The sequence below is a fragment of the Osmia lignaria genome, chromosome 12, assembly GCF_051020975.1.
Source record: "Osmia lignaria lignaria isolate PbOS001 chromosome 12, iyOsmLign1, whole genome shotgun sequence".
Lineage (NCBI taxonomy): Eukaryota > Metazoa > Arthropoda > Insecta > Hymenoptera > Megachilidae > Osmia > Osmia lignaria.
The window spans coordinates 3965200-3992235 of record NC_135043.1 but is presented as its reverse complement, the minus strand read 5'-3'; the positions used below and the strand labels follow the sequence as shown (position 1 = coordinate 3992235).

The window sequence follows — 27036 nt, the reverse complement described above, 5'->3', positions numbered from 1 at the left end:
ATCGTATAAATTTAAGCTCTAAAAATTCATACCGGTGCGCTCAAGCCGTGTTTACGACCAGCTCGTTAAAAATCGCTTTGCAAACCCCTCTCGTAAATTCTTTTAGTACTGCATTAAACCTTAAAGTCCGTTGCGTTGCAAAGATCTGAATTTTTCTCGCGTTCAAAAAAGGCTCTCCACTCAAACGTTTTTGTACGATAAATACGCGTGAAGTAGTAAAATTATTTTTGTGAACTGGTAGTTTCTGAAACTGATCCAAATTCAGTAGTTTCTAATTTTAATAGCGAGTTTTGACCGAAGGATAGACTATAAGTAATTGATACTTTCCCGTTGTCAATTGATTGTCCGGTAAAGGTTAAATCTGTTAGAATTGACGGATCGGGAAGGCAGAAATTACGGCGGCGCGATATTGCATCGCAATCGCGAAACCATGGAATGGGAAATGCGTTTGTCAGGGTGGCGGTCAAACAAATCGTGGAGTTACAAAGCCGGCACTACTCAAAGCATCGAACGGGTACACGCGGTGCACCCTCGTTGTTTCACTATTGACACGTAACAGGGTTCACCATCTCTCTTCGGTCCTTCCCCTCTTTGGAATTCTCAGTGTCAACGTTCCCGCGTATAAATATTTGCTTGCATTGTATTATTGGGAAATTTCCAAGTGAAACGACCTTTACCTTACTGTGCATAACCTGCCGTTTAAAAGAGATACTTATTTACATATATTATGCATGAACAATTTATAACGAGAACCCACCATCTATTAAAAAAAAAACATTATCTTTTAATGTAATTTTTTATGTTGTTACAGAAGATACTTTTTGTACTTTAAGTATCCTCATAAAAAAAGTTGTCTCTTTCATAAATTAGTTTTTCTTTTTTGTGTAAAAATTTTAATGGTTATAATGGTTTACTAATATTAAAATTAGAATGTTAGAATTTGAGAATATAAATAAAATGGTTAGAAAAAAAAATATTCCAGTATTTACTATACGTTTCCCATAAACACATAAATCTTCATTTTAAATATCACTTTCATGTTTGGTATATTCAAATACATCCTGTACAAATATTGTGGGTAAACATTTTACTGTACAGTTTACTGATTCGAATGAAATTATCCTGTCGGAATAGCGGACCAATATCGTGCCAAGCTCGGTTACTAAAACTGCTGGCATAGCTTCAAAGACAAACCCTGTGATAAATACACAGAGTAGATACGTATGAAGTTAATAGTATACACACCAGTTACTACACATAGCATAAACTCCTATGAGATTTGCCCAGTGTATTTGAGGTAAGGTCAATAACGTTGAAGTTAGGCTAATGATAGCCTATGAATTTATAATTCCATATTTCCATCAGTTTATTCATAACGCTAATTAAGATTTCATATTACAGTTGAAATTCTTTAACAAATGGAAGTGAAATGAGAATACGTTCAATGAGTATAAGGACAAGTTCGTGCCAATCTGATTAAATTCACCATAAGACACCTTATGACACTTTTTAATTAACTAATTTGCAACTTTTGGATTATTATATAGATACTAGTATCTGATGAATATTTCCAATTCCTCATTCTCCGAGTTTCAATTTTCTAACATAATTTACAAGGGACATCATCAAAGTGTTAGGGGGGGAGGTCAAAACAGCTCTTAAAGTTAGATACGAAAAACACATTTTCTTCAATATTTCAAAAATTACACCTTCTAAAAAAGAACCGCTTTCGCAGTTAAATTTGTCATTGAAAAATACACAATTTTCATTTTGGCGGTTTTTTTCTAGAAGGAGTAATTTTTGAAATATTGAACTAATTTTGAGGGCTGTTGTCACCCTCTACATATGGATCATTGCCGCTAATAAAAATATGGATCAAATAATTTTCGAAAAACTACTTTGATGATGTCCCTTGTTAGAAACAATTTCTCCCTCAAGTTTTCTCTATCAACCCTAACCACGACGGTGAATCAATGCAATCAGGGTTGCACGTGATACATTCCAAACAATAGCAGCCCTAGTATTCAGGAGCTCAAGCTATCGCTTGGATCTGATGATACTTGCCATTTGCTTTCTACCTGACGTTCGCCAGCTAATCCGTTAAGAGGGTTGCTTTCACTGGTGTACAGATAAGCAGGTATCGGTTAGAAAACACGCGTGTTAAGAGAAAAGGTTGATGCATAAATTGCGAGAGTTCGTAAAATGTAAAGGAAACGGCCTATGATCTCTGGGTGCTGCGTCTTCGTTGTATACTGACATTACCAGCGTTTCATTACCAGCCTACTAAAGTTCCAACATCTCGCGACGGAATGCTTCTTCACCGAATAAACTGTATCCCAGGGTTTACAGGTAAATAAACTCCAAGCTGTGCCACTTTATACGAGCGTTCGTGCCTTAGTCCAAATTATTTACGATTCCTATACTGTGCCCTTCTCTGCTTTTCTCCTTCATCGTTCTCTGGTTCTAACATAGCTGTCTTTTTGGTTAATGGTCATTTTAGGTCTTGTTTTATTAGGAAGCAGTGATGAAAGTATTTGAAGCCCCCTTCAAAAATGTGAACTGCTCCTCTATCATTCTAAAATTCACAAATACAAAGATTTTAAGATTCTTCATTAAAATCTTATAATTCCACCCTAGAAGAAAATCCTGGTTACGTCATTGATTTATTAAAAAAGATCATTGCTTTGTAGTATAGTTACGAAATGTTATTGAACCGAACCGTGCATAATGCAGAAACCGTGCTACACCATGAATTGTACTTGTACCGGGCTTTCCTTCCAAAGGTTTCACTGCGATACATGGCCCAGAATGCCAACCAAATATTCAGTCAGTTAGATCGGAAGTGTATGCTCGCTTAACCAAAATAGATGTTATTCGACTCAAACGTGTTGGCTTCTGAATTGAGAATTCAGAACATTTCAATTGTGATTTCAATGAAATTGTATATTCATAATAATATAGATTTTCTTTCCGAGTATATATTTGTAGCTTCGAGTATACACAGCTTCGAAAATTTATTTTACTTTTATTTCGTTAACAAAGAAATATACTATAGATTATCGAAACTGGATACAGTAAATAGAACTAGCAGATTAATTTCCATGAATGTTTGTAGTGCAAATATAGGTGCACTGTTCTGATTCAAACTTTCACAGTGGTATGATATAAAAATGGATAGATTTTGTTTTTATTTCTACTGTATAGAGTATGGTGTGTTGGGAATTTAGAAATATGGAAAAATTAACAAAGATGTGTGGTTGCAAAATGTGTAACATTTTGAGTAAGAATTTGCTATTTTGTTAGCGGATAGAAACATTGAAAAACAGAAAATTTTTTTGGATGGCGGACCATGGAGGGAGCCCGAATTTTAATTTCCTTTTGTATTTCATACTATTTCCATTTTCTAAATTTGACTCAATTCATTCAATTTAATTAAGACACCCTGTATATGTAAGTGTAAACAACAAAGTGATGGAAAAACGAGGCAAAGACGAGGTGTATCGTTTATCAGGCAACAAATGATGGCGGTTACTGAAACTGAGAATGGACCATTATCGAAACGTGTCCCATCGCACGTACGCAGGTTGGTCATAACTGGCGAAGCCAGGTCATCCTGATAACGGATGCATATCCGCATCTATACGTATTTTCGAGCATCCAGCGAACTGCTGTCTCATTAACGTGTACGTACGAATTACTCGTATACGCGTCGGATCGAAATCCGTTGGTTAACCAACAAGCGAGCTGCGGTCAAACACCATCATTCTAAGCAAATTTAGGTTTCGACCACCTACGAATCCTCCGGGATCGAGCAGATTGCTTTCGCCTTCCCTTTTCCTTTATACTGACAATGAGTGGATTACGATCTGTTTGGAAGGTGGCTCGGGTTCTTTACATTTGTTAACAGTGTCAAGTGTTTTATTATTATAAATTAGCATTCTAGAATTAGTTTTGGGGAAAATCTTGAAATTTTGGATTTTTGGAATGTTAGAATTTTTGAATCTTGGAATCTTGGAATTTTTGAATTCTGGAATCTTGGAATTTATGAATTTTGGAATCTTGGAATTTTTGAATTCTGGAATCTTGGAATTTATGAATTCTGAAAGTCTTGGAATTTTTGAATTTTGGAATCTTGGAATCTTGGAATTTTTGAATTCTGGAATGTTAGAATTTTGGAATCTTGGAATTCTGGAATGTTAAAATTTTGGAATCTTGGAATTTTTGAATTTTGGAATCTTGAGATTTTTTAATTCTGGAATTTTGGAATTTTGGAATCTTGGAATTTTTAAATTTTGGAATATTAGGATTTGAGTATTTCGGAATTTGGATATTTGGAAATTTTGGATTCTTATAACCTTAATTTTATTTGTTCTGAATTAATTATCCCACTGTAAACCTCAAACATTTTCTCCAGTAAGCACGTTTACTCTGGCAGATGTTAGTCGTCAAAGGCGGAGTTCGACATACGTGTTAAATACAATTATTCGTGCATCACACCTTCCGGAAATGCACACAAACGGAAATGTGCATGCGCAACCGAACGTGTAGCCTTAGATCATATTCATATACAGGGTGTCTCGATTCAGTCAAGGGCTATATTAAAATATTTCTAAAGATTTATAATTAGTTTATTTGATTTCTGATAATTACCTTTCTGAGTGTTTAAAAAACTTTTCGTTACAAGCAAAATTATATAATTTTAGCTTACGTCTGTTTTGTACAGAGATGGAAGTAGTAGCTTTAACAGAAATATTCCTGAGGGACGTATTGCGGAAAACGAACCCCCGAGTGTAATTTCCGGATGTTATCTTCGCCTGCAGGCTTGGTCAGCGCAAACAGTATTAGAATTTTACGATATTCCCTGTAATCAGGTTATAACCGTCAAATTTCTAAAATCTCCCTTATTACATATTTTAAACGATACATTAAAATTGACGTAGTCCATGTATTTTTCATTCGGAAATATTTAGATTGTCAAAAATATTTTACTATTAATAGAATTAGAATTTTTTTTTTTTTAATTGAGAACTGATTCTAAGGAAGCATAAAAATTACTGCGCACAACCTTAAGATCTTAATTTATCCTAATTAAAGAGAGCAACTAAAATAACATAACAAGCATCGATCCTCACGCTCGCCTAGCAAGAATTGTTATTATTAAATTTTCCATTAATATATTAATAACCTTAACATATTAATATGTACGTACAAGGACGTCTTAAAAAAGACGTATACCTTGAAAATTGTAAACTTTTCATTTTAGATGAAACTGACAATTATACAAATAATAGAAGTAATTATTTTTTTACGAAAGACACTCATTTTGAGGAACATTTTAGTTTTATTTCAACGAGATAGGACATGTTTTGAAACGGAATGTTGCTGTACTTCCGTTCCTCAATGGAAACAGGCGACGTATACCAACATTTCGTTTTTGTTTCTGTCAACAACGAGAGGCATGGAAAAACACATTGGAGCTTCTAGAGAAACAAGTAACAATGGTAAAAAATATACCTCTTTTTCATCATCCACAACAACAGTGCAACTATGGGGCTACAGCTGTTCCTCTATTGAGAAATTAAGAACTTTTTAAAATTTCTAAACTAAAAGACATTAGTTGTATGGTTGTGTTTTCTATGAGCCTTAATGAGTGAAAATCATTTAATATTACCTATCTCCTTTTATTGGAATTAATATTTTAAGGCTGGTTGGGATTTTGAAGATATGAAATTATTAATATGAGTACGTGTATATTTATGAAATGGTTTTATCAGATAAATTCTCTTTGTATGATATTTTATGTAACTGGATATTACGTCACAATAATTTTACGATATGTTTGTTATATTATGTAATTTATTGAAATATTTTATTTCAGCTTGCCTTTGAAATTTATTGATTTAATCCTGGGATGAGTAAAAATGACGTAGATTATATATTACTGCACAGAGTATTCTGTAATTAAAAAATATGAGATTTTATACGAAAAACATAGATGAAAATGTAAAATAAAAATTTATTCATACGTGCTTCGTTTCCGAGGGGATTAACTCTTGGATAAATGACGTTCCAAGTTATGGTAATTACAACCCATAATTAAAACTTCGTTATATGCAGGGTTTAATTGTGTAGCTAATTTAGAGTATACTTTCCTGTATAGAGGATATTATATTTTTTATACGAGCTTAGTAAATTAATTTTTATTTTTGTAGCTGGGTCGTAACATTAACATTGGATATTCAAATTGCATAACAAAAGATTTTCCTGGAAACAAATTCTGAAATCCTGAGGATCTTTTTTCAATGGCCCTTATATAAAATTCTATTCGCAGAAATGTATTTTATTTATGCGACCCATTCCTTAATAACCATAAACGTCAACGTGACTGACCTTTTTCTCATAACAGTAAAAGTGATTTATAGTTTCTTTTTATGACATCAAAATATCGTGTCCCATCTTCTACTGTTTTACATATTGCTATAACTTTTTTATTCTGTAATGCTATAATTTTTTAATTCTAAAATTCCACATTTCAGAATTCCAGAATTTTCCAAATTTCAGAATTACAAAATTTTTAAATTCCGAATTCTCTAATTAAACTCTGAAAACAAATATAACTTATAACAATTGCCTGAGTCCTGTTTCTAGTTGAGACTTCTAAATTAAAAAAGGGATTCAATCATGTTAGCCTGAATTGTCCTAATTACGGCTAATGGATTCTCCAAATTGACCAACTACGTATTACCGCTCGTTATCGTTATCCGTGTTTCAAGTGCAGCAAACTTGAACGATATTTGCTTAGATGTCTCTTTCGTTTGTACGCGTATGCACACCACTCTAGTCTATAGAGCAAACGTTGCTGTTTTAGTTGAAAACTCGCTAAGTGAATATGTAAATAGGAATAGGATGGAGAACATGCGGGCGTTTTATAACAATTTTAAATGTAGTCTGCTTTGGCCGAGGGAGTAGGATGGTATCCTGATGAAGGGGCTCGTTCTTCGATTAAGAGCTGTGTTCACTCAACGCGAAAGCCCCAGTTAATAACGTATGTTGCGTGAGCTTTGTCAGACTTGGACTTCTAACAAGCGAAGCAGATTGCTTCTACTCGAGGCCAGTTGACCGAATAGGTCATCCTAAGTCAGACGTATATAAGCCGAAAGTCTATCAACACCTTCATAAGAGAGCAAAATTTAGAGGAAGTCAATTTATTAATTTGACTAGAGGATCGCCGCGTCCAAGGCCGCGTGTTAAACAGGGACATGTTTTTCATGCAATTTTCATTATTAATAGGCGATATTTGCAATCTAAGCCGGTTTATATCGGTAATACCGGTTTTTAACCCTTTCGGACGATTTTCCTTATTTTCTGATAAAAGAATCAGAGTTACCACGCGATTCCCCGAGTCCGATTTGCTACATGTCCACCTTTACCTTGATGGATTATTCGATTTATTCGATTTATCGCGTCCCGATTTATTCGTTTTTATTTTTGTTGCGATTTTTAGTGGATTCTTAGTGTTCTGCAGCCTCTAGAAGCTCAGGGAAGGGTTAGATAAAAAAATCAGAGTTACCGCGGCATTCCCCATGGTCGAATTAGTCCGAATCCGATTCTACCCAGATCGATTTCGACCGTTTCGCCTCTCGTACACCGATTTTTATGACTTCGTTACGTTCACACATACGTACGACAACAGCGCTATAGTATATGTAGAAGATAATTATTGAAGTATTTTTGAAATGAAGAACTTTTTCTCAGAGTCTAAAGCGAGTACTAGGATAGGAATTCGAATCAATTCCATGTGGGTAACGAGATCATTTCCTCCATTAAATTCCTGAGAGTTCAGATGGCTGGAGAATCTACTAAGCAATATTCAAAATAATCTCTCTCTCTCTCTCTCTCAGTTGGTATTTATTGTCTCTATATTAAACATGAATTTCTCATAATCGGAGCACTCTATTAATTTGATAAATTTTAGTACGCATATTGTACCGAAAAATTCGGTGTAATACAACCGGGCCATGAATATCTTTAATTTTTCATTTAATGATGCATTGCCACTTTATGTAATGGCTTTCAGTTCAGTAATATCCTTAATGCATCACTGATTTTAATTATTTTATATTATTTATGGACAGTACTGTATATAGCATTTTCACCGTACAATACATAGCGTTTTTACTTTTATAGAATAATACAACAAAAATTTCTTTCTCTATCTTTCATTTTTAACACGTCACATATCCACCCGTTGAAACAATAGAAGCGTTCGCGCGTAAAGCGACATTAATACCACCTACTGATAAAAACGAGAAAACTTTTTCGCCAAATCAATATAGAAAATCGAATAAAATGAATTAATTTATCTTCTAGAATTTTTACTGCATCGACCATCCTAGGTTTCTCTAAAGAAAATGGGAAGAATGTTCCTCCACATTCTGTTTAAATGTTTATTCAGAAAAATTGTATTATTAATATTCAGTAATTAAAAATTATATTAACTTTGTCTAAATTAATCTTAATATCTTTAAAATTAGGATTTTCAAAATTCCTTTTTCCCGTCATTTTTTCTAAAAAAGTCTACTTTGCTCGGTACTGTACAATTTTTCCTAATTCTGTGCACAATTAGCTTGTGTAAATATGCAAATGGAACAAGAAAGTATTTGCAAGAATGATTACCATAAAAGTCACGAATTTTACAAAGTTCTTTTCTAAATTCATCGATTCGATTGATAGCACGGGTCTGAGTTGTAACAGACGATCGGGTCTGGTGATAGTTGATAGTAACCAGGACGTGTCGCCTCTAATTGTCTGAATTGCAAACGTCCTGTAGGAAGTCTGCCCTCTTGGTAGAATGAAAGCGGAGGAAGTAGAGCTTGATGATAACACAGGGTTCTTCATCAAAGGTTTTGCGGCTTTTACAAAGGAATCTTCACGGTCGCGTTCAACCTCTAAAGGCATTGGGAGTACCAAAGTATTGATCCTCTTCCATCCATATAACACTTACGCGATATCAATAGCACCGCACCGAGAAAGCTATTTTAGAACTACAAGACAAGAGGAGAAGAGAACGATAGAAGTTGCTATTTACGTTGTGAAAAAACTAGATTTGAATTTGGAATAATAAGTAAAATATTTTATTCCTATGTGCATAGTTGGGGTAAGTGGGGGTCAAGACGGCCCCTTAACAAAATATGTGAATTGGTCTCTCCAATATTCTAAAATTTCAAGATTCTAAAATCTTTACCTAGTATTTGATATTGTTATGTTTACAGACAATTTATGTAACATTGAAGTTGTAAAGAAAAAGTGGTATACACTCTGGGATTCATTTATTCCCGGTTACGTCATAAATCGAGAATTTATGTAACGAATGTATCTGAAAAATATCCATATTTCATTTTCACTATTTGCATTTAAATACTGTATCCAAACGTTCCAGGTGAAACGTCCAAAGTACAATTCGCGACATTATGAAGGATAGCATTCGATAAGCTCGTGTCAGGGTAGCGTCATAAATAATTACCGAAATACGAGATTCTCCTTTCTTTTTTATCATCAATTAATATAAAGTAATAAAAATGTCACATTCAAACCTTTCCAAGTATTTGAATTATAACTACAAAAAAAAAAGAATAGCTGCAAAACTGATAAGTTCATCTTAATTTTCCACTCGAAAGTGTTATCGTGCAAATTTGCAAATTATTTCATAACTGTCGAGCAATGCCTAGCGTTGCCCTCTTTAATTACGACCTGGGTTATGCTCACGCAGCCGAGTACCAAACTTTCATCCGAAGGTGCTTAAGCAACAAACTTATTCGACTTGTTACTAATTACATGGTGACAATGCCAGTTTTATAAAGTTTCGTTTAGTATTTCCTTATGATATATTCGAATTTGTGAAAATTCAAGAAATTCATTTCTACAATGTTACTTGCTGTTTTATTTTCTATATATTAGGTGCAGAAATTAATTTTTAGTATTACACTTTCTTAATTACTATTTTAAATTTGAATTCGTTCCCGCGGTTTTGTGTATCTGAAAAGTGGCGAGAAAATAGGATTATTTAAATAAAAATAAAAGAAAGTGCTTATTTAATAAACAAAAACTTGGTCTCTGGTTAAAATCAAATTTATTCACAGCAAAGCATTCAGAATAAGCATAATAGAGTCTGGAGTTGGTATCGAGGGAAAAAACTGCAGCCTGCTGAGCATGCACGTGTACATAATATAAAGCTTAATGTCCTTCACGAGATTCTCGCTAACAGCTGTGATAAGAAACTACCACTTTTCCCTGTAATTTCCCTTTGGATGTTATTCAGAAATTATACTTGCTGCAACAGTGATTTCACAGTTCAGTAGCTGACAATAAAAATTTGTTGGTTAGGTTAGGTTAAAAAGTTATCTTGTTTGCTCAGATGAAAATCCCCTTTTTGATCTCGTGGTTTAGCCTCTGGCTAATTTCAATATTGATTGAAAAATAATACCTTGAATTCCTGAACGAGAAATCGTTGCGGTTCGCTAGACCGTTATGGAAGTTAATTGCTATTTGAATATGTAGCGTAAAATAAACAATAAAATGTATTTATTAAAGGATAGGGTGAAACGTTACCCATCGATTTCAATAATTCATCTTTAAGTAACATAAATATCAATTCAAATTTTCCCGCGCGAACCTTTATACGCGAGTGGTGGAGGTCCGCCACAGGCCTATATAATAGAGGCCCCTTGTCTCACTCTCGTCATTCTTCCCGTGGCCACTCATGGGATAGGATTGGTGTCCAGGGAGAGGCGAGAGCACCTGAATACCTGATAGCCTACCGTGTTCGATACTATACAATTATCAAACAATACCAAAGTTGTTTTACTGTATATCGCACGAATTGTTAAAAAAATTACAGTTATATAAAATAAAATTATTTCTATCGCTCATGGAATCTATCAAGTTGGAAGTGGTAGAAAAACTGCTTACTCACCTGGTTGAACACCATGAGAAGGTATCGCAGGTGCAGGAGGCACCAGGCCGGCGATGCTGTAAAGCGTTTGCCCGCTGCCATATTTTAAACCGCCGCAGTGGCACGGTGTGGTGGGGGTGGGAAGGCCCTCGCTGCCCCTGATAGTAGCCCCCACCACCGAAATTTCGTCGAGTTCGTGGCCGCTGTCGTAATGACACAATCTGGTGGCACTGGTGCTGGCACCGCCGCCACCCCCGCCGCTACCTTCCCCGCCTGTGGCGTCCGCGCGACCACCGCCGCTTCCTCTGCCTCCTCCACTGCGGCCCCGAAGCGACTGCACCAGCCGCTTGGCGCCCGAAGACATTCCACGCAGATGATCCAGCCTTCCGGTCTATTCTCCTTCCTGTCCGCCCCGAAGCCGCCCTTCGGCAACGATATCCTCCTACGGGTATCAACGCGTTCGCCACACACACGCGACCGCCGGTGTCACCGGTCTGAACATACCATTACGTTCATATTCTCTGTTCACGATGATCCGATGAAATTTCGAAGGGAATTTCACTAGAAAATATTTAACGCCACGTCGCACGATCAACACTTAGGAATTTGTATAGAGTTGACGGATGAACATGGTACACTAGTGGAGATAGATGCACGTATGAATGGAATGAACCTGGAGGAACGGAAAATTCACGGCACGCGCGACTTTCGGATTTTCCTTTTTTCGGACGTTGACTGATCCTGTTGCTCTGACGAAGCATACCGCCTCAAGCTCACTTCTTAAGAGACAGTCGATGTGCAACAAGTGTCTTAGACCACGACACTCATCTCACGTGCACACTTACTCTTCTTTCGACGAGGCACACTCGATTCTAACCCTTCCTCGTTCGCGATCGTTGGCTTCTTTTAGATCTCAAGTGTACCTGGAAATTGAAGGAACAGGGTGAACTGGTGGTTATCATAGTTTAATTCATTAGTTTTTATATGAGAATTGGGGGAGTGTAAAAGAAAAAAAAATGGAACGTAGAGGGTAGTTAAAAAATTTATAAATTACTAAAATTGCCAAATTTTTAAATTACAAAATTACTAAATTTTCCAAAGTGATTTACTCAGGAGTACTAGAATATAATACAATAATTAATTAGCATGCTGCAAATCGTTAATATCAATTATTGGAAGCACCTAGCGAGTAAAGGAAGATCGTATGTCAGGAACACTAGACCAACGTGAGTAAGCAAATTACTCAGCTTAAGTGCACCGTGTGATTCGACATTAATAAAACAAGAGTTTCGGTTACGCCCATTTAGAGAGGGCGAGAGGATAGCGCACGATGAATTCTGAAGTTACTTTCGAGCGCATTAATAAGCCGATTAGCTAATCATTCTGCGGAATTTAACACTTTATCATAACCCCATGCATATGCATATACGCTTATGCGATTAGAATGTGAGAAACTAAGAAGAGATTTTTATATCACTTCAATATAATTTTTATATTTATTTTCATAGACAGAAATCTGCTAATTGCCTCGAGTTAATTAGTGGTATTATGTATTCTGCTTATGCAATTTAAGATATAAGGTTCTTGACGCTTTCAAAAGCTGACTAACAAGTAGGTGCTTTCGGGTATAAGCCGCGTTCAATAGATAAGGATTTAATTGACCAGCTGATCAATTAAGAAAGGTCTACCGTTGGTGGTTGGTGATCCGTAACCAAAACTGTCACTCTAAATAGCCGATTACTAATAGCCAGACGGCAGTATCAGTGTGTCTATCCAGTCTCTGACGAAGATATTTGCAGTGTCGGCGAAACAGTTTCGAATACCTATCCCATTGATCACCTCTTATATCCGGAACCCTCTACTAATTATAAATATATATCCAGTGGATTAAGGCGGTGAGGTAATTTACTGTTTTAATACTGAAGCAATTCCCTGGGTAACAGCTTAATATTAATCCCTGGTTGCTACATGAAATATCTGTATTTCTAAACATTTTTAATTATAATTTTTGAAAATTATCAATATTATACAATTTAAATAAAAATTTCAAAATACCATATTATTACTGCAACAAAAAGAACAAAACAAAAATGTACTTAGTACTTTGTATTTACAAAATTTCATTCACACATAAAAGTGTAAATTTTTCGTATATTTTGAATAAATAAATGCGAAAGGGAGCGTATGGCTAACTTAACTTGTCTCTGTTGTACGATGTTATGAAAATTGTAAGGGGAGACATAACCTCAGGGGTGACTGTATCGCCTGTGTTGGACAATTTGTACTGTTGAGAGGAAAAAAGAATATCACTGTATTTATAAAAGAGCCTGGCTCGCCTATTCGTTATTTATTCGATGGACGAGTAAAACAAACACGTGTTGGTATAAAGCAGAGGTTCTCTACCAATGGTCCTCGAAAGGCAGCCGAGTGTTACGTGGATAACTTGTGTAATATATCTACATGGTTTTTTTGTGCATAATTATTCTATTAAAACCAAAGAAAGAAGATTTGAAAATAAAAAAAAAAAATTCTTCTCGGACCAGTTTCAAGCTCACTACAAAATATGACGATGTAGTCGGTGCTTTAGCGTGACAGGAAGCGGAACTTTCGCTCGACAAAGCAACGACAATTGCAGCGTATTTGTCCCGTCATAAAATGTGGCTAGTCTGAAAGTGGGTTTAATCCCTGTGGACGTTGTCGCGTCGCTCTGCTACCATTTTATACCAACCTACTCCTTGCTACGTAACCAATCACTTTTTAGCTTTAGCACGGTAAAGAGCATAATGTCGCGTACATTAAGTATTACTCGTTATTACCGGTATAACGTGAGGAAGAAGATAGAGCCTTTCGGTCCCGTATCTGCTAATGGACTTATTAATAATGTTGGATTTACATTGGTTTAGAGACGGGATTAAGTACAAAGTCTACGTTATCGAAGGACAAAAAGCACATATATCGCAGTTCACCAGAGTCCATAACTGCGACGCGCAGGTTGGAAGATGGTGGGGGAACGCAGCGAGCTCTCCGCCAATCGCTTTCCACTTCGTTTGGGAGTATCGCCAATCAGGGCGAAGATGCGCACTGGAGATGCGCGAAGAACGAAAACTGGTCTTTTCGCAGTTATGGACTCTGGTGAACTGCGGTATACATATACAGGGTGTCCCAAAACTGGGGTAGGACCCATGGAGGGATGATTGCTGAGATCACTCTAAACAACTTTTTCCATTCCCAAAATGTTGGTTAAGGCTTAGTTTTCGAATTATTAACGAAAAACACTGGCCAATCAGAGCGCGCCTTTACCGTGGGTCGAACCGCGAAAGTGTTGGGTATGCTCTAGGTACCCGTTGGAATGACCTCAGCAATCATCCCTCCACGGGTCCTACCCCAATTCTGGGACACCCTGTATAATCTTGGTAACTAATATAATTCCCACTTCAATGTTTGGTCTAGTTTCAATCGAACCTATTCGCAATGTACTTACTTAAATCTCATCTCTAATTACTAAATATCTCTAAGATGATTAATCTATGGAAATATTCTGACACTTGGTAATTATACTAATGTATATGTCCTGTTAATGTTCCTGCTAAGCCTGGACAACGAAAATGCATTTCCGGTAGAATTCTGTCATATTGAAAGGGTTAGGGTCACACGCGCAATACCCCCGTGTCAGCTACAATTAATTTATGAGCGACGGTAATTCTGTTAAGCACGTACTAAATGTTCGAATATAACGTAACGTGTTTCAGAATAATTGCTTATTGCTTATAAATTCCATAACACTCGTCGTGAAGTACAAATTGATTTTGAAATAAAATATGATGAACTTTTATGATAATTGCAATTACGTTGTTATCGGAAAATTAAAGGCTCGGGATATCATAAAATGTTTATGATATATGCTTCTTCATATCTTGGAAAATAATGAAAGTGATCAAAGTTATTGTTCTACCCCTATATATCGCTCGTTGAACGTGTTTAGCAGACAAAAACGATGATTTAACTATATCGTTCCACATTTACGAGGAGAAGCCATCTAATTCACATCCCTTAGCGAATTTCACTCTCTACCCTCTACGAAAGTTATAAACCGCTAGTGAAATTCGTATACATAATGTTTAGAGCGCTTCCTATTCCAAGCGGAAGTTCGAAGGGATTGTAGGTAATAAAGTTCTCGGGGATATAGCTGTTCGATAAACTGTAATTAAAGGGGAATATTAAAAGGAAATTGCGGTACGTTTTAAGAGGGATCAATTTGGAATTGACTTTTAAATTGAAAAACCTTTAACAGCGACCATGATGTTTTTATAAAATTCTGTTTCACTTTTTCTTTTTCGAATGACATACTGCAAAGGAATCAATTTCTGATTAGAACTCCATTTTTAATTAACACTAGAATTACCGACATTTTAAAGTTGAAAACAACGTAGTAAATTAAATAAATGGAGAATGAAATAATTTAATACATACATCCATTCTTTATCTCAATAATCACCAACATACGTTTCAACAAAAATACCTCGATCAGATTTGTAATTTAAAATAAAAAACTAGAAACCAGTCATTTTCACTGGTTTGTTAATTCTAGTGTTAATTTAATATAGACTCGACTCGAATATCGAGTATGCTCTAGGAAATTTCACTTAAATATTATTTTTATTTATTATGAATTAATGACTATAGTTTTGAAATATGGGAAAATTTTGCAATGAAATTTTTATATAATAATCAAACCTCTGTTATAATTGAATTCTCTAATTTCCTGCCACTGATACGGACATTTGAGAATAGGCGAAAAATATTTTCTGATCGGCAGAGAAATAGGATTTCTCAAGCTGTGTTTTCGGTTCCCAGAGGAAACTTTTCTAAAAGTTGAATCGCGGAACGATGTGTCTTCCGACACTTACGGAAAGAGACTTTCGGAACTTGAAACGCAGATCCGTGTTCAATTTTAGTTGCTTCCTTTCAACTCTTCCGACTTTACTGAAAGACGAGAAATTCGATATGGATGAAATATCAGGAAATTGCTACATGCAAAAGTTGCACGGCTTCACTCGGGTAACCTACACAACATAACTAGATGTTCGAAAATATTCTTCGTATTAGCATAATAATAGAAAATAGTATCGAGGGTCTAGTTCCAGATCACTCAAAATCCTGATGAAGTGTGGACAGAAATACAGGAAATATCAAATTTTTTAAATTTCATTCCATTTTTATATATATTTTTTCTAATTCATCAAATATTTATTACTGAATTTTTTGGATATTTAAAGGATTACTCTAAAATACTCGCTGTTACAATAAATTATAACAATAAATAGGGATATAGATATATAAATAGTATAATGAAGAACCGGACGTGCAATAACTCTGGAAAAATAAACACTAGCCTCATTACAATAAAGAAATATGTACATACATACTGAAGTTTTTGGAAATGATTAATTTTAATAATAATGTAAAATAGTAATTTGAAAATTAACCCTTTAATATGTCTGATTACGCACTGCAATTTCCACTATGTCACATAATATAAAATATTCATATTGAACATGTAAAGTATAATGAGAGAGAAATTCAAATTAGTTCAAATAGCCTAATTATAGCTACTCGAAAAATTCCTGTTTAAATTTAAACACGACAACTTAATTGCTTAATTATTGTACTCTATCGTACTTTTGTTTGATCGACGTTTTAAGTTCGAATTTCAGCTCGTAACAAAAATGAACGAAGCATATTTCACGTTTTCCAATTCTAGCCAAAAATTCAAATTGTCAGAGAAGCATTTTATTCAAAAATTCCATTTTCTACGATACGTGAAGTTTGAAAATTTTCTAACAAATCATGGAAGTTAAAAACTATTTGATTAAAAATTGAAATTTGATCGTGTAGAAAAAAAGCAGCAATTGAGGGAAACCAATAAATTTTTTTTTAATTAAAGCTTTACTCCTGCATTCACCATTTAATTAATTGTGGTACATGTAAAGGCAATATTCAGGTTGACCTGAATGAAATTTGAAATTTAATATTTCTTCCTATTTGCAGTTGATGTACAGTTATACCAATCGGGTGGTTTTAAAAGTGGAATTCTTGTCTTGAAGTTGGATGACTATTATTTACCTTGAGTAAATTGCTTTGCACTCTACCTTCGAACACTTCCTTTAACAAACAAGCTGTTGGTCTACCCTTAATCATCGAGGGTAGAGTTCAACACCAAGTGTCAAGGAGAGTCATCCATACACCCTTTCCTAAAACATGTTGCATACAAGGTGCTCCACTTAAACTAATGGTGTAACTGCACAACTGTTCGATAAACACTTCAGTACTCGAGTAATTTAGGAGAAAAATTTAAAAAAATAAATAAAATAAGGCAAGTGGAATTTTTAAAAATTTGTAAATTAAGAAAAGAAATAATTAATTAACACCCTAATTATCATAAGAACTAAACAAGGATATCAGACAAACAATTGCTCTTTATAAGATCTACAAAAATTTCATTTTTCATCAAACAATGAACATTGGGAGAACAATGAATGCCAGCTTTATGGCAGGAATTTCCAACCAAAAAAGCCAGAAGGAAAAAATTCCAGTAAACAAAAGGTAAATTTCCAAGATGAAAATACTCGGTAGAAAGACGAAGGACGTTAGTAAAAAAAAAAAAAAGAAGGCTCGAAGAGACGCGAAACGTTGGAAATTATTACGCTGATTTACATAAAGCCCGGAAAATAACGAAGGAGAGACTCAAACGTTTCTGGTTCCTGCTCGATGGCGATCTTCAACGTGGCTCCATCTGTAAGCATTTCTACGCGGATATATATTCCTCTCACCCCTTTTTCTTGTTGGGGGGATGAAGAAGATATCCTTTGAATTTGATTTCACGGATATTTACCTAGTCCCTGGGTTTTCCATAAGGAAAGGATAGGAAATTATAAAAATAAAGTAAACTTTGAATTTCCATAACACGACGTAGTATTTGCCCTGCTAAAAATACTTGAATATAAGGATTTTAAAATTGCAAAACTTTACATAAATCACTGGGAATGTTTAAAAATAACTAAGGATTTGTATACAACTGCAAGGAGTGATAAAATTTTTCCGCTCGGAGGAAGGAAACGCCAATTGAAGCGCGGAATAGCCCCAGGAGTAATATAAAGACACTTTTCTTGCCAGAAACAGATAAAACTCTGGTTGTCTGAAGAAGCAAAGTTCCTTTCTAGACTTACAAGATGCTAAGCCTTTTTTCTCCTTTACTCTCGTGACTGCCACCTGGAAGTTTTCAAATCTACCCCGGAAAGATTCTGCAGGGAGATTTCGTTTTTCTTTTGACACGGCGAAAGTTTCTGATAAATCCTTTTATCTTTGAAAATTTCATTTTGATTTCGATTGCACGAGGTTAGCCACTTTTATTCGTTTCGTCGACGAGCGGCAGCGAGCGTTTAACAAATAAAATTGTTTTACTGCAAAATCGATGCGAATCCCAATTACCAATTCGTGTGTTTCACCCACAATGACATACCGACCCCTTCGGGGGGTTGAGATGAGCGTGCTCAAGAGACGAGCCGAACAAAACAAAACGAGCCGAGTTAGCAAGCTGTGCAAGTCGAGACAACTTCGACAAACGGTACCTCGGTGTCAGGTACATAGCATTTAATTATTATTTTCATCAGCAGGCGAATTTCTCGTGGAATAAAATATTACTGGATCGTTAATTCAACGCTGGAAAATTCGTTCCAGCACGTACATTGTAAAATTGAATGAATAGAAATAACATTTTCAATACAATAGAAGTAAATGTTTAATTGAAAATTGTTTTTTGCTACATATTATTTATCCGTGTTGGTTTAAAGTATTCTTAAATCATTAGAAAGCATATTTTATAAATGTTAACAAATTCATTTCAGAATGAATTCTTTAGAATCGATTCACAATTAAAATTACTGAGCAATTCGTGTTAAAAATAAGGTTTTAAATTATTTCTCAATTTTATTGTTATACACTGTTATCTACGATGCTTTTCGCGCTGTCATTCAGAAATGATTTTCACGCAGAGAACCACATCGACAATAACCAAAGTGAACGACGTTTTTGATTGACATTAACGAGTGGCAAGCATTCAATTTCTAAAGTTGAACGTTTCATCGCAGAGGTATAAATGAAAATACGGAACGATTTTTGTTTTTCTGTTATTCGCCAACTATACAAGTGCTTACATGTATGTCGTGTCGTAACAAGAGTTTCGCGAACCCATTGGACACTGTTGCTTTTTGTCAGAAAGTTAGAATTTTTCATAACTGCTATTCGCAGCTACGAACTGAATGTATGTCGAACAATTAAAAAACAAAATTTATTTGCATTTCATGTTATTTAATGATTTTACAAATATTCAGATTCTTTTTACATAGTAATAATATATAAGAAAATTATTTTCGTTAAATAGAAATTCTCAAAATTCTAACTTTGACCATTCCCGGGTAAACGTTTTGTACGCAAGTGCCGCCAAAATTTCCTTTGAGTTCACTAGCGAGAGAATCACCTTGTATATGGAACCTTCTTCCCGAAATCGTCATTCTTCTCGCGGTTGCCGATGAGGTAGGAGGAGAGCCGGGGGAAATTCGCGAAATTTTGGGAAACCTACCATGCTAAATAATGATTGGAATTAAATTTCTGTATTTTACAATCAAATACCAAAAAGATAAAATAGGAATATGGACAAATTAATTATTTCGATCTTTATTGTATTCGCTTGATTACATTTTCCAACTCGGAGTTTCTTTTCATTACCTCTATCGTATGGTTTCAATTGCAGCTGGAAGGAAAATAACAGCTCATCCATTTCCTTCTTTAATCACCTAAGTGATCTACCAGGCTCAATAATTACTCAACTACTGGCCAAGAAAGAAGAGCCGAAGGATGTAGAAAGGAGAAGAAAACAATGGATAAAAAGTAAAAAAGCAACAGAGGAGAAAAACGATGCGATGAGAAAGAAGCGAAATTACAACGAGGGTGAATAAAGAGGTTCCCCAAATTAATGCTCGATTTCAGGTAATTTAGCGTAACAAAAATGAAACTATCTTTTTGCGAACAGACGAATTGAATGCGCGTTATTAAATACAGTTTAATGATAGAAAGAAGAAAAGCACAGTTTTGTCGATTTTTATCAACATTTTTTATCAGTCCACTAATAATGAAAACAAATAATTGAGAAAGTCACGATAGGAGAACTACCCTGTATATTGTACAAATTTCGACTACACCGTGAACTATGCTGACTGAATTCCCTGAATGCCTTTGCCCTTATCCCTTCGAGGACCTGCATGCTTTATAAACCACAGAGTACTCTGTTGTTTTGAAGACGAGTGCGATAAACAGCCACAGTAGCATAACAAGTTTGCCTGTTTCGTACACATAAACAACTTTCAGAAGAATATTGGAAAATTTTTTGAAATTCAATTGTCATACAACTGAAACATCAAATTTTTCAACTTCGTATAAAATTTATTTAAGTTTATAAAAGTTTGTATAAAATTTTTCAATTCTCAAGGATATTCAATTCTTCTGTTTTATTTATTTAAGATGCCTTCCCTTAAAGAGTTAAACATAGGAATTATTGGAACCCTGTCTCATAGAGTATGAAAATGAGATCCTCCAAACTTTGGAACCTTTAATTCTGTAGATCTTAGAATTCAACGAGCTGACTTTCAATTTCCTTAGAATTTCAAGTGGCTGTAAATTAACATCAGGTGTTTCAAAGTTTTCCAAATATTTAAAGTCAGTAATGAGGCAACTATCCTTTGAATTGATGCATGAATGTGTGCAAGTTAATCTGAGCAGAACGAATTGTATAATTAACCGTGGGATATTAATTAGTACTAATTACTGTTAATAGAACCATCACGAAATTAGAGCATCATTGCATAGGGATTTATGATCCATAGAATATGGAGATTATTATATTAATTCATTTCTCCTAAAAGGAAATGCCAATCTTTATTAAATTTCTGATATTCGTTGTTAGATATTTTTACAAAATGAAAAATCATCCTCCGAAAATAAATTCCTTTTTTATATATTTATATAGAAAATTTTCCTCGAATCATGAGAGAGCTCGGTATTATTTCAAAGTTAATGGAAGATCTCCTGAATTAATTTATAACAGACATTCCCTGTGATTAAATAAATAGTGTCTATGTTTATTTTAAAGCGATTGTAGATACTAAATTAGCAGAAATTCCTGGGAAAATATCAGATATCGTGAAAAATCTGGCTGGCAGGAAAGCGTTGCGTAGGATGTCACTTTTTAAACTGTCTCTTTGTAAGTACGGTTAGAAAGAGTAACGAGGCTGGAAACAGTGAAAAATCATGGAAAAAACGTTTCGACGCAAATGTGGCCGAGGGATCGGCTTGAATTTAATGGAGTGTACTGGCACTTGCTAGGTTCGCCGCTGTTTTATGCGATTCGTTACACGTGGATACTACGGCGTCCCATATTTTTTCAAGCATAAAGTATTCGAGCACGCGTTCCGGCTTGGTTAAACAATGTTACCTAGAACACGGAAATATAAGATTTCAGATCATTATGCCACGGTAATGTCCTGGATTCTCCCCCTTCCCCATAGGCAATCCCCAAAAAATTAAAAAAATTAAAATTGGAATTTTGCAGAAAAATATTTTTCATTATATTTTGGGAATGAAATGGTACCTGGGATAAAACACCCTCGAATGAATAAATTTGATTAATTTCTTCTTTTTCCTTTTGTTTTTACACGTAGAATTACTTCCTGTATGAACATATGTGGGTAGAATATAAATGGATGGCACAGGTGTAGGCTAAATAGGAGAAAGATGAGAATACGGATTAAAGACATTTTGTATGTACATATGGTATTATGTTGTTATTTATGAGAATAATTTATGGTGGACAGGTGGCATGTGCATTGTTATAATTGTAAGGTTTAAGATTTAATACAAATACTAATTCAAACAGAATGGAACACCAAATCGAATTCACTTCACGCTTAAACGATCTTTAGTTTCTAAGGAATGGTAACAGTTAAACGTCAGTTTCCATTCAATTAGTACCCTTTAAACTGGTTTTCACGTAAGCTCTCCCATTGCAATGCAATTTTGAGTAATCATTAAAAGCTTATTAGGCTGTAATCCATTTTGTCGCTTTAATTTTCCTATTAACTGAGACACAATTTCGCTTCGTAACGAAAGAATACTTAACTTTCGTTCCGGGCTAAATACAAGATCAGTCGTTCGCCCGGTGAAACGAGATTCTCGATGAAAAAGTCATTCAACAGCGACTAAGTTTCTGTGAAAGCTTCCATTAAGTTAAATTTTCTTTCAACCACTTTTATTTAAGATTTTATACAAAGAATGGTTTCAAGATAAGATATTACAGGTGTGTAATTGTTTCGTTTGTATTGTAAGAAATGGTGAGGTTTTTGTGCCCAGAAATTTCTGTTATAACTACTTTTGTACGTACGGAATGGATCGTATATTTTGTAGCTAACAGCAGACTAATTGCATTTCTTTCTAAGTGTCCCTGTTATTAGAGCATTAATTGAAAAACTTCAATTAAATGAATTTGCTAGAAAAGAAAACTTATATTGGAGGTGACAGAACATATAGGTGTGCAGAATTTAATTCGTAAGAAATTGATATATTGCGACAAAATGCAGCAGGAATTCATGTTGTACCAAAGATAAAATATACAAAATTATTTTCACACATTATTAGATAAAGAAATTATCATTCGTTATTATTAAATCAATAGGTTTTCATCTCGTTTTTATTCCACCTTTACATAAACTGTAACTCCTGTTTAAAATTAATAGGGATTTATACTTAAACATAAATCTAAGTAGATTTTCATAAATATTTAAACAATTTGCCGCGTTGTTCGCTCCGTAAGAAGATAAAATGAATTCATTAAACGTGCACATTCTGAACAGAATGTTCCCATGTAACTTCGAATCATAGAAACAATAATGTTCCTCGTGCTTTTAAAGAATCACCTATAATTCATATTTAATCTGGTATTTTTCACCGGTCGTTTGATTTTTACCGGTATATTTTTGCGCAAACGTTTTGCGATAGATCAGATTCGCGGTGACATCACAAAAGCGATAAACGATAGCAACGAGGGATTCAGTGCACGCCCGATGCCCATGATATTACTTCGAATAAAACGAGATAATACCTCTGATATGAAAGTTCCATTGAACAGCCATAATACGGGCCGGTTTGTCTGTAAAGACCATCACCCGATTTCACGGCAAATGCCACTTCATTATTTGGGAAAATCGAGCGAAACTCGCTTAACAAATGCAAACGTGCAAGATAAATTACACAGAGTGATCGACAGTTTTCAACTAAAGCTGTATTTTATACGATCATGTTTATTTAATGAGTTTTCGAGAAAAATGATAAAATTTGGGTAAATATTCGGAAGTGTAACTCCTGTCAGAATCGAGCTGATTTCTTTTCGTGTGGTTTCTTACAGCTAAAAAACATCATATTTAATGTTATTATTATCAGCGCTTCAACAAAAAAAATGTATTCTGTTCTTTCAAAATACAATAGACATACAAACTATTTTGACAATTCTTCATTATAATATTGCTGAATAGCATCGAAAATGGCATGTACGCGTTAACTGTGCGGCAATATAACCAGCCATTTGGTAATCACGTCGTTCGAATTTTGGGATATTACCACGACAATTCCAGATGTAAACAAAAAACAAAACATCCCCCTCGAGTTGAACAGTAACATATTAAATTCGTTTTGCTAACTGGGGGGCTCTGCCCCCCAGACCCCCTGTATACTACACTAACCAATACCAATACCGATTTTTAATATAAGGAAATAATAAACACAATTTACAAAGTAACATATTTATTAGTATTAGTTAGTGTAGTTATTAGGGGGGGTCTGGAGGGCACGGCCCCCCAGTCAGCAAAACGAATTTAATATGTTACTGTTCAACCGAATATTTTCTATTTCGTCGAGTTTTCACCGCGCACAGTGAACGCGTATATAAAATCTTTAAAAAAATATTTATTGACATTGTTTTTGTTGATGCGCTGCCATAATAATATTAAATATGATGTATTTTAATTGTAAGAAACCACACAAAAAAAAATCAACTCGATTCTGACAGGAGTTACACTTCCGAATATTTACCAAAATTTGATTTTCACAGAAAGGAAAGGAAAGGAATATATGAATTTCTCGGCATTAAAAATTCAAAACAATTTTTCCTGCTTCTTCGAAATTAAATTCCCGGGCACGCGTAGAAATTCCTAACGACAGCACAGAAAATTTCTCGCAAGTCATATCGGTTCGCGCTGAACATAGAGAATTTTATTTTTCACGCGAGACGCAATCAAGACGAAACAATGTTACGCGTACGGGCGGGGCTGGAGGATGGTCGCGCGTCGTAAATCTCAATCGAATTTCGCGGATCGGATCGGCGGAGAAGGACGGATACCTTGCTCGGAAAAAGGCTGATTTATTATTTCGTCGCTAGGAACAAAACTGTTTGATTTATCGCGGCAGGTCGCGTTCGATGATGCATAAATTGGTCGACGTGAAAGGAAACGAACTAGGAGAGGGCATTAAATGGACAGAAGGAGAAAAAATGCACTCCGGGATGTGGGAGTTTGAAAGAGCCGCGATAAAAGTGAAAAGAAAAGAACGTACCGTGATTCGGCTTGCGCGTTGATTCAAGCGTCGTGGAAGCTCAATGTCGGCTAGTTTATGGGCATCGTATAAACTGCGATAAATTTCGATGGAAGCCGAAACATTTCGCACTCCATCTTTCTTGTTTTCTTTCACCGTTTTCTTCCAGTAAGATCGACTTATCATGTCGAAGGAAATGTATGCATTTCGAAAACATTCCCATATTTATCACGCTTGAGAACTGGCAAAGTAGTTGTAAAATTTCGAATAAATATCAAACGCGTCGTCGTGAATAAATCGAAGATCTAATGGTTATCAGGCTTACAATAAATTTACACGAGCAAGTGACGAGGTGAAAATATTGGAAAAATTTTATCACAGTAGCGTTACGAGAGGTCAGAGTTATGCCCATTAATAAATTAAAAACCTTTGTCTTAATAAATACCGCGATATTTTTAAAATTCACAAAGAATTAGAATTGTCTCTTGTTAGATCGCCTTTCTTTATATTGCCATTTGAATGAACTCCTTCTGTCCGGATTTAACAAAAGAAAGAATTTTATTATCTTTCTATTCAATTTTCGTTCCAGCTTTCAAGCAATATGAATTTTCATTGCTCTAGTTGTCACGTTCAATCGACATTTCGTATCTAATAGTTTCGAATCTGGCAAGCAACGATCCAGAAATGGTATCCCGTGATTTTTCACAGGTGAAATGCGGCTACGATTACAACCGGAGTTTCCGCACGGGAACTTCCGGGTGATGCCGATCAAAATTTCCTTCTGCCAAGAATACCGATTTCGTTGCTCTCTTCGAGATTAATAAACCACTTGATTTCAATTCTCGAGCCCATTTATCCTACTGCGAGCTGTCTTCGTAAAGTTACGTCTCAGAGAAATTCTTTAGGTTGCATTAAAGTTTCCCTGATAAATCATTGTGCAAGCGAGCAGTTTTAAGAAAAAAAGAAAATTGTTGACGATGCATTTCGCATTGCGAGATTTATAGGTCGATCAGATTTTTCGATAAGAATAACTAATGTATAATAATTTCATAGCTAGTCGTTAGTTAAATTCAAACAGTATATTTAACCTTCCCTTCAATAATTCATTATTATTTTATATAAGACATGTGTAACGTAACGAAATGAAGGGTTAAACTTTTATTTCAACCTTTATACTGTAATAAAAAAAATGTACGTGGATACACCTAAGCTATCTCTAAAATAACTCCGTAAAAGAAAAAAGAATCAGGGAATATTCAAATTAGGCGAACACGGTAACCAAAGTGTTAGACTACATGTACCAAACCATTTTTCGTCGTAAAGTTCCCTCAGGTAATTTGCTGCAAGCCGTGCATTATGTACAGCATCCTGTTGAAAGTATTTTAAGTGCGTTCACACTTGCACGAAACTTATCGTCGGAAAAATTATGTAACATAACTTAATGTAGGCTGTCTCCACTGCGAATAGATGGATATTATGATATATTTATGAAATACTCACTGAATTTTTATTGCAAGTGAAATAATTCAATGTTTCATTAAAGAAAAGGGTGGTAAAATGTCTTCACCCTCTTCAGTTTTCTATATTTCTTTTTGAAATAGGGATAGACAATTAATTAATCCAATTTTTTTTTTTTAGTGAAACAATACAAATTCCAATTTTAAATTCAGGTGTCTTATATACCCCCATTGACAAGTCTCGACCCTCTTCAGTTTTCTATATACTTTTTTGAAATAGGGATAGGCACTTAATTCCAATTTCAAATCCACGTGTCTTATACGCCCCCATTGACAAATTCATCCCCTGAGCGGCTTGAGACAAGCGTACCCAAGAGACAGACCGAACAAATCGAGTCATCAACCTATACAAATCGTTGAAAAACATTGCCTCGCGATCAGTTATTATTTTTTGTAAGCGAGTTCCACAAACGGGGTACAAAAACCAACCATGCAATTTCCTTGCGAAGCAGACGCATCTTGGGTTATTCCAACGCCGACGGCATATTTTTCATTTAAAGTGCGATAAGATTATCCCTGGAGAGTATCCATTCGGCCTGAGAGGCCTATCCAATCATATTTTATATTATAATTTTTAAAGAAACAGTGAAATTTAGGAAATGAAAATAATATGAGATGCGGGAGTAAATTGAAATTGAGCCTCTCTCCATGGTCCGCCGCCCGAAGATTAAAAGAATTCTTAATAATGAGCTTATCAATAGATGGATCTATTGATTTTTATATTAAGAAATTAAAGTCCCTTTTTAAGTAAATACCAAAATATTAGAAAATTTCAGATAATATTACTTATAATAAACAATTACATGGTTACATCTCGAACGAATTTGTACCATTTAATTGACGCAGCATGCAATAACGGCATTAGATTAAACTACT

The 27036-nt window shown here is 35.0% G+C and overlaps 2 protein-coding genes across 11 annotated transcripts in view; one reads left to right on the top strand and one right to left on the bottom strand.

The window, feature by feature from the left end:
• Nucleotides 1–27036, top strand: part of LOC117603061 (uncharacterized) — a 60969-nt gene that overhangs the window by 18267 nt on the left and 15666 nt on the right. For 2 of the 8 annotated variants that reach the window (XM_076691229.1, XM_076691231.1), the window contains one exon: nt 19761–19996. The exons of 1 other annotated variant lie outside the window; for it this stretch is intronic. The gene's annotated coding sequence lies outside the window, so the exon portion shown is untranslated. Of the gene's footprint in view, nt 1–17622; nt 17747–19042; nt 19272–19319; nt 19544–19760; nt 19997–20068; nt 21097–21155; nt 22162–27036 lie in introns of those variants that run through there. 5 more of the 8 variants (XR_013063167.1, XR_013063166.1, XM_076691235.1 and 2 more) reach the window with 5 other exon arrangements.
• Nucleotides 1–27036, bottom strand: part of LOC117603059 (cyclic nucleotide-gated channel alpha-3) — a 55382-nt gene that overhangs the window by 26398 nt on the left and 1948 nt on the right. For 2 of the 3 annotated variants that reach the window (XM_076691218.1, XM_076691220.1), the window contains exon 2: nt 10973–11874. The exons of the other annotated variant lie outside the window; for it this stretch is intronic. In XM_076691218.1, coding sequence (XP_076547333.1) covers nt 10973–11315 — 343 coding nt within the window. In that variant the 5' untranslated portion in view covers nt 11316–11874. The remainder of the gene's footprint in view (nt 1–10972; nt 11875–27036) is intronic. 3 annotated transcript variants of the gene reach the window in all.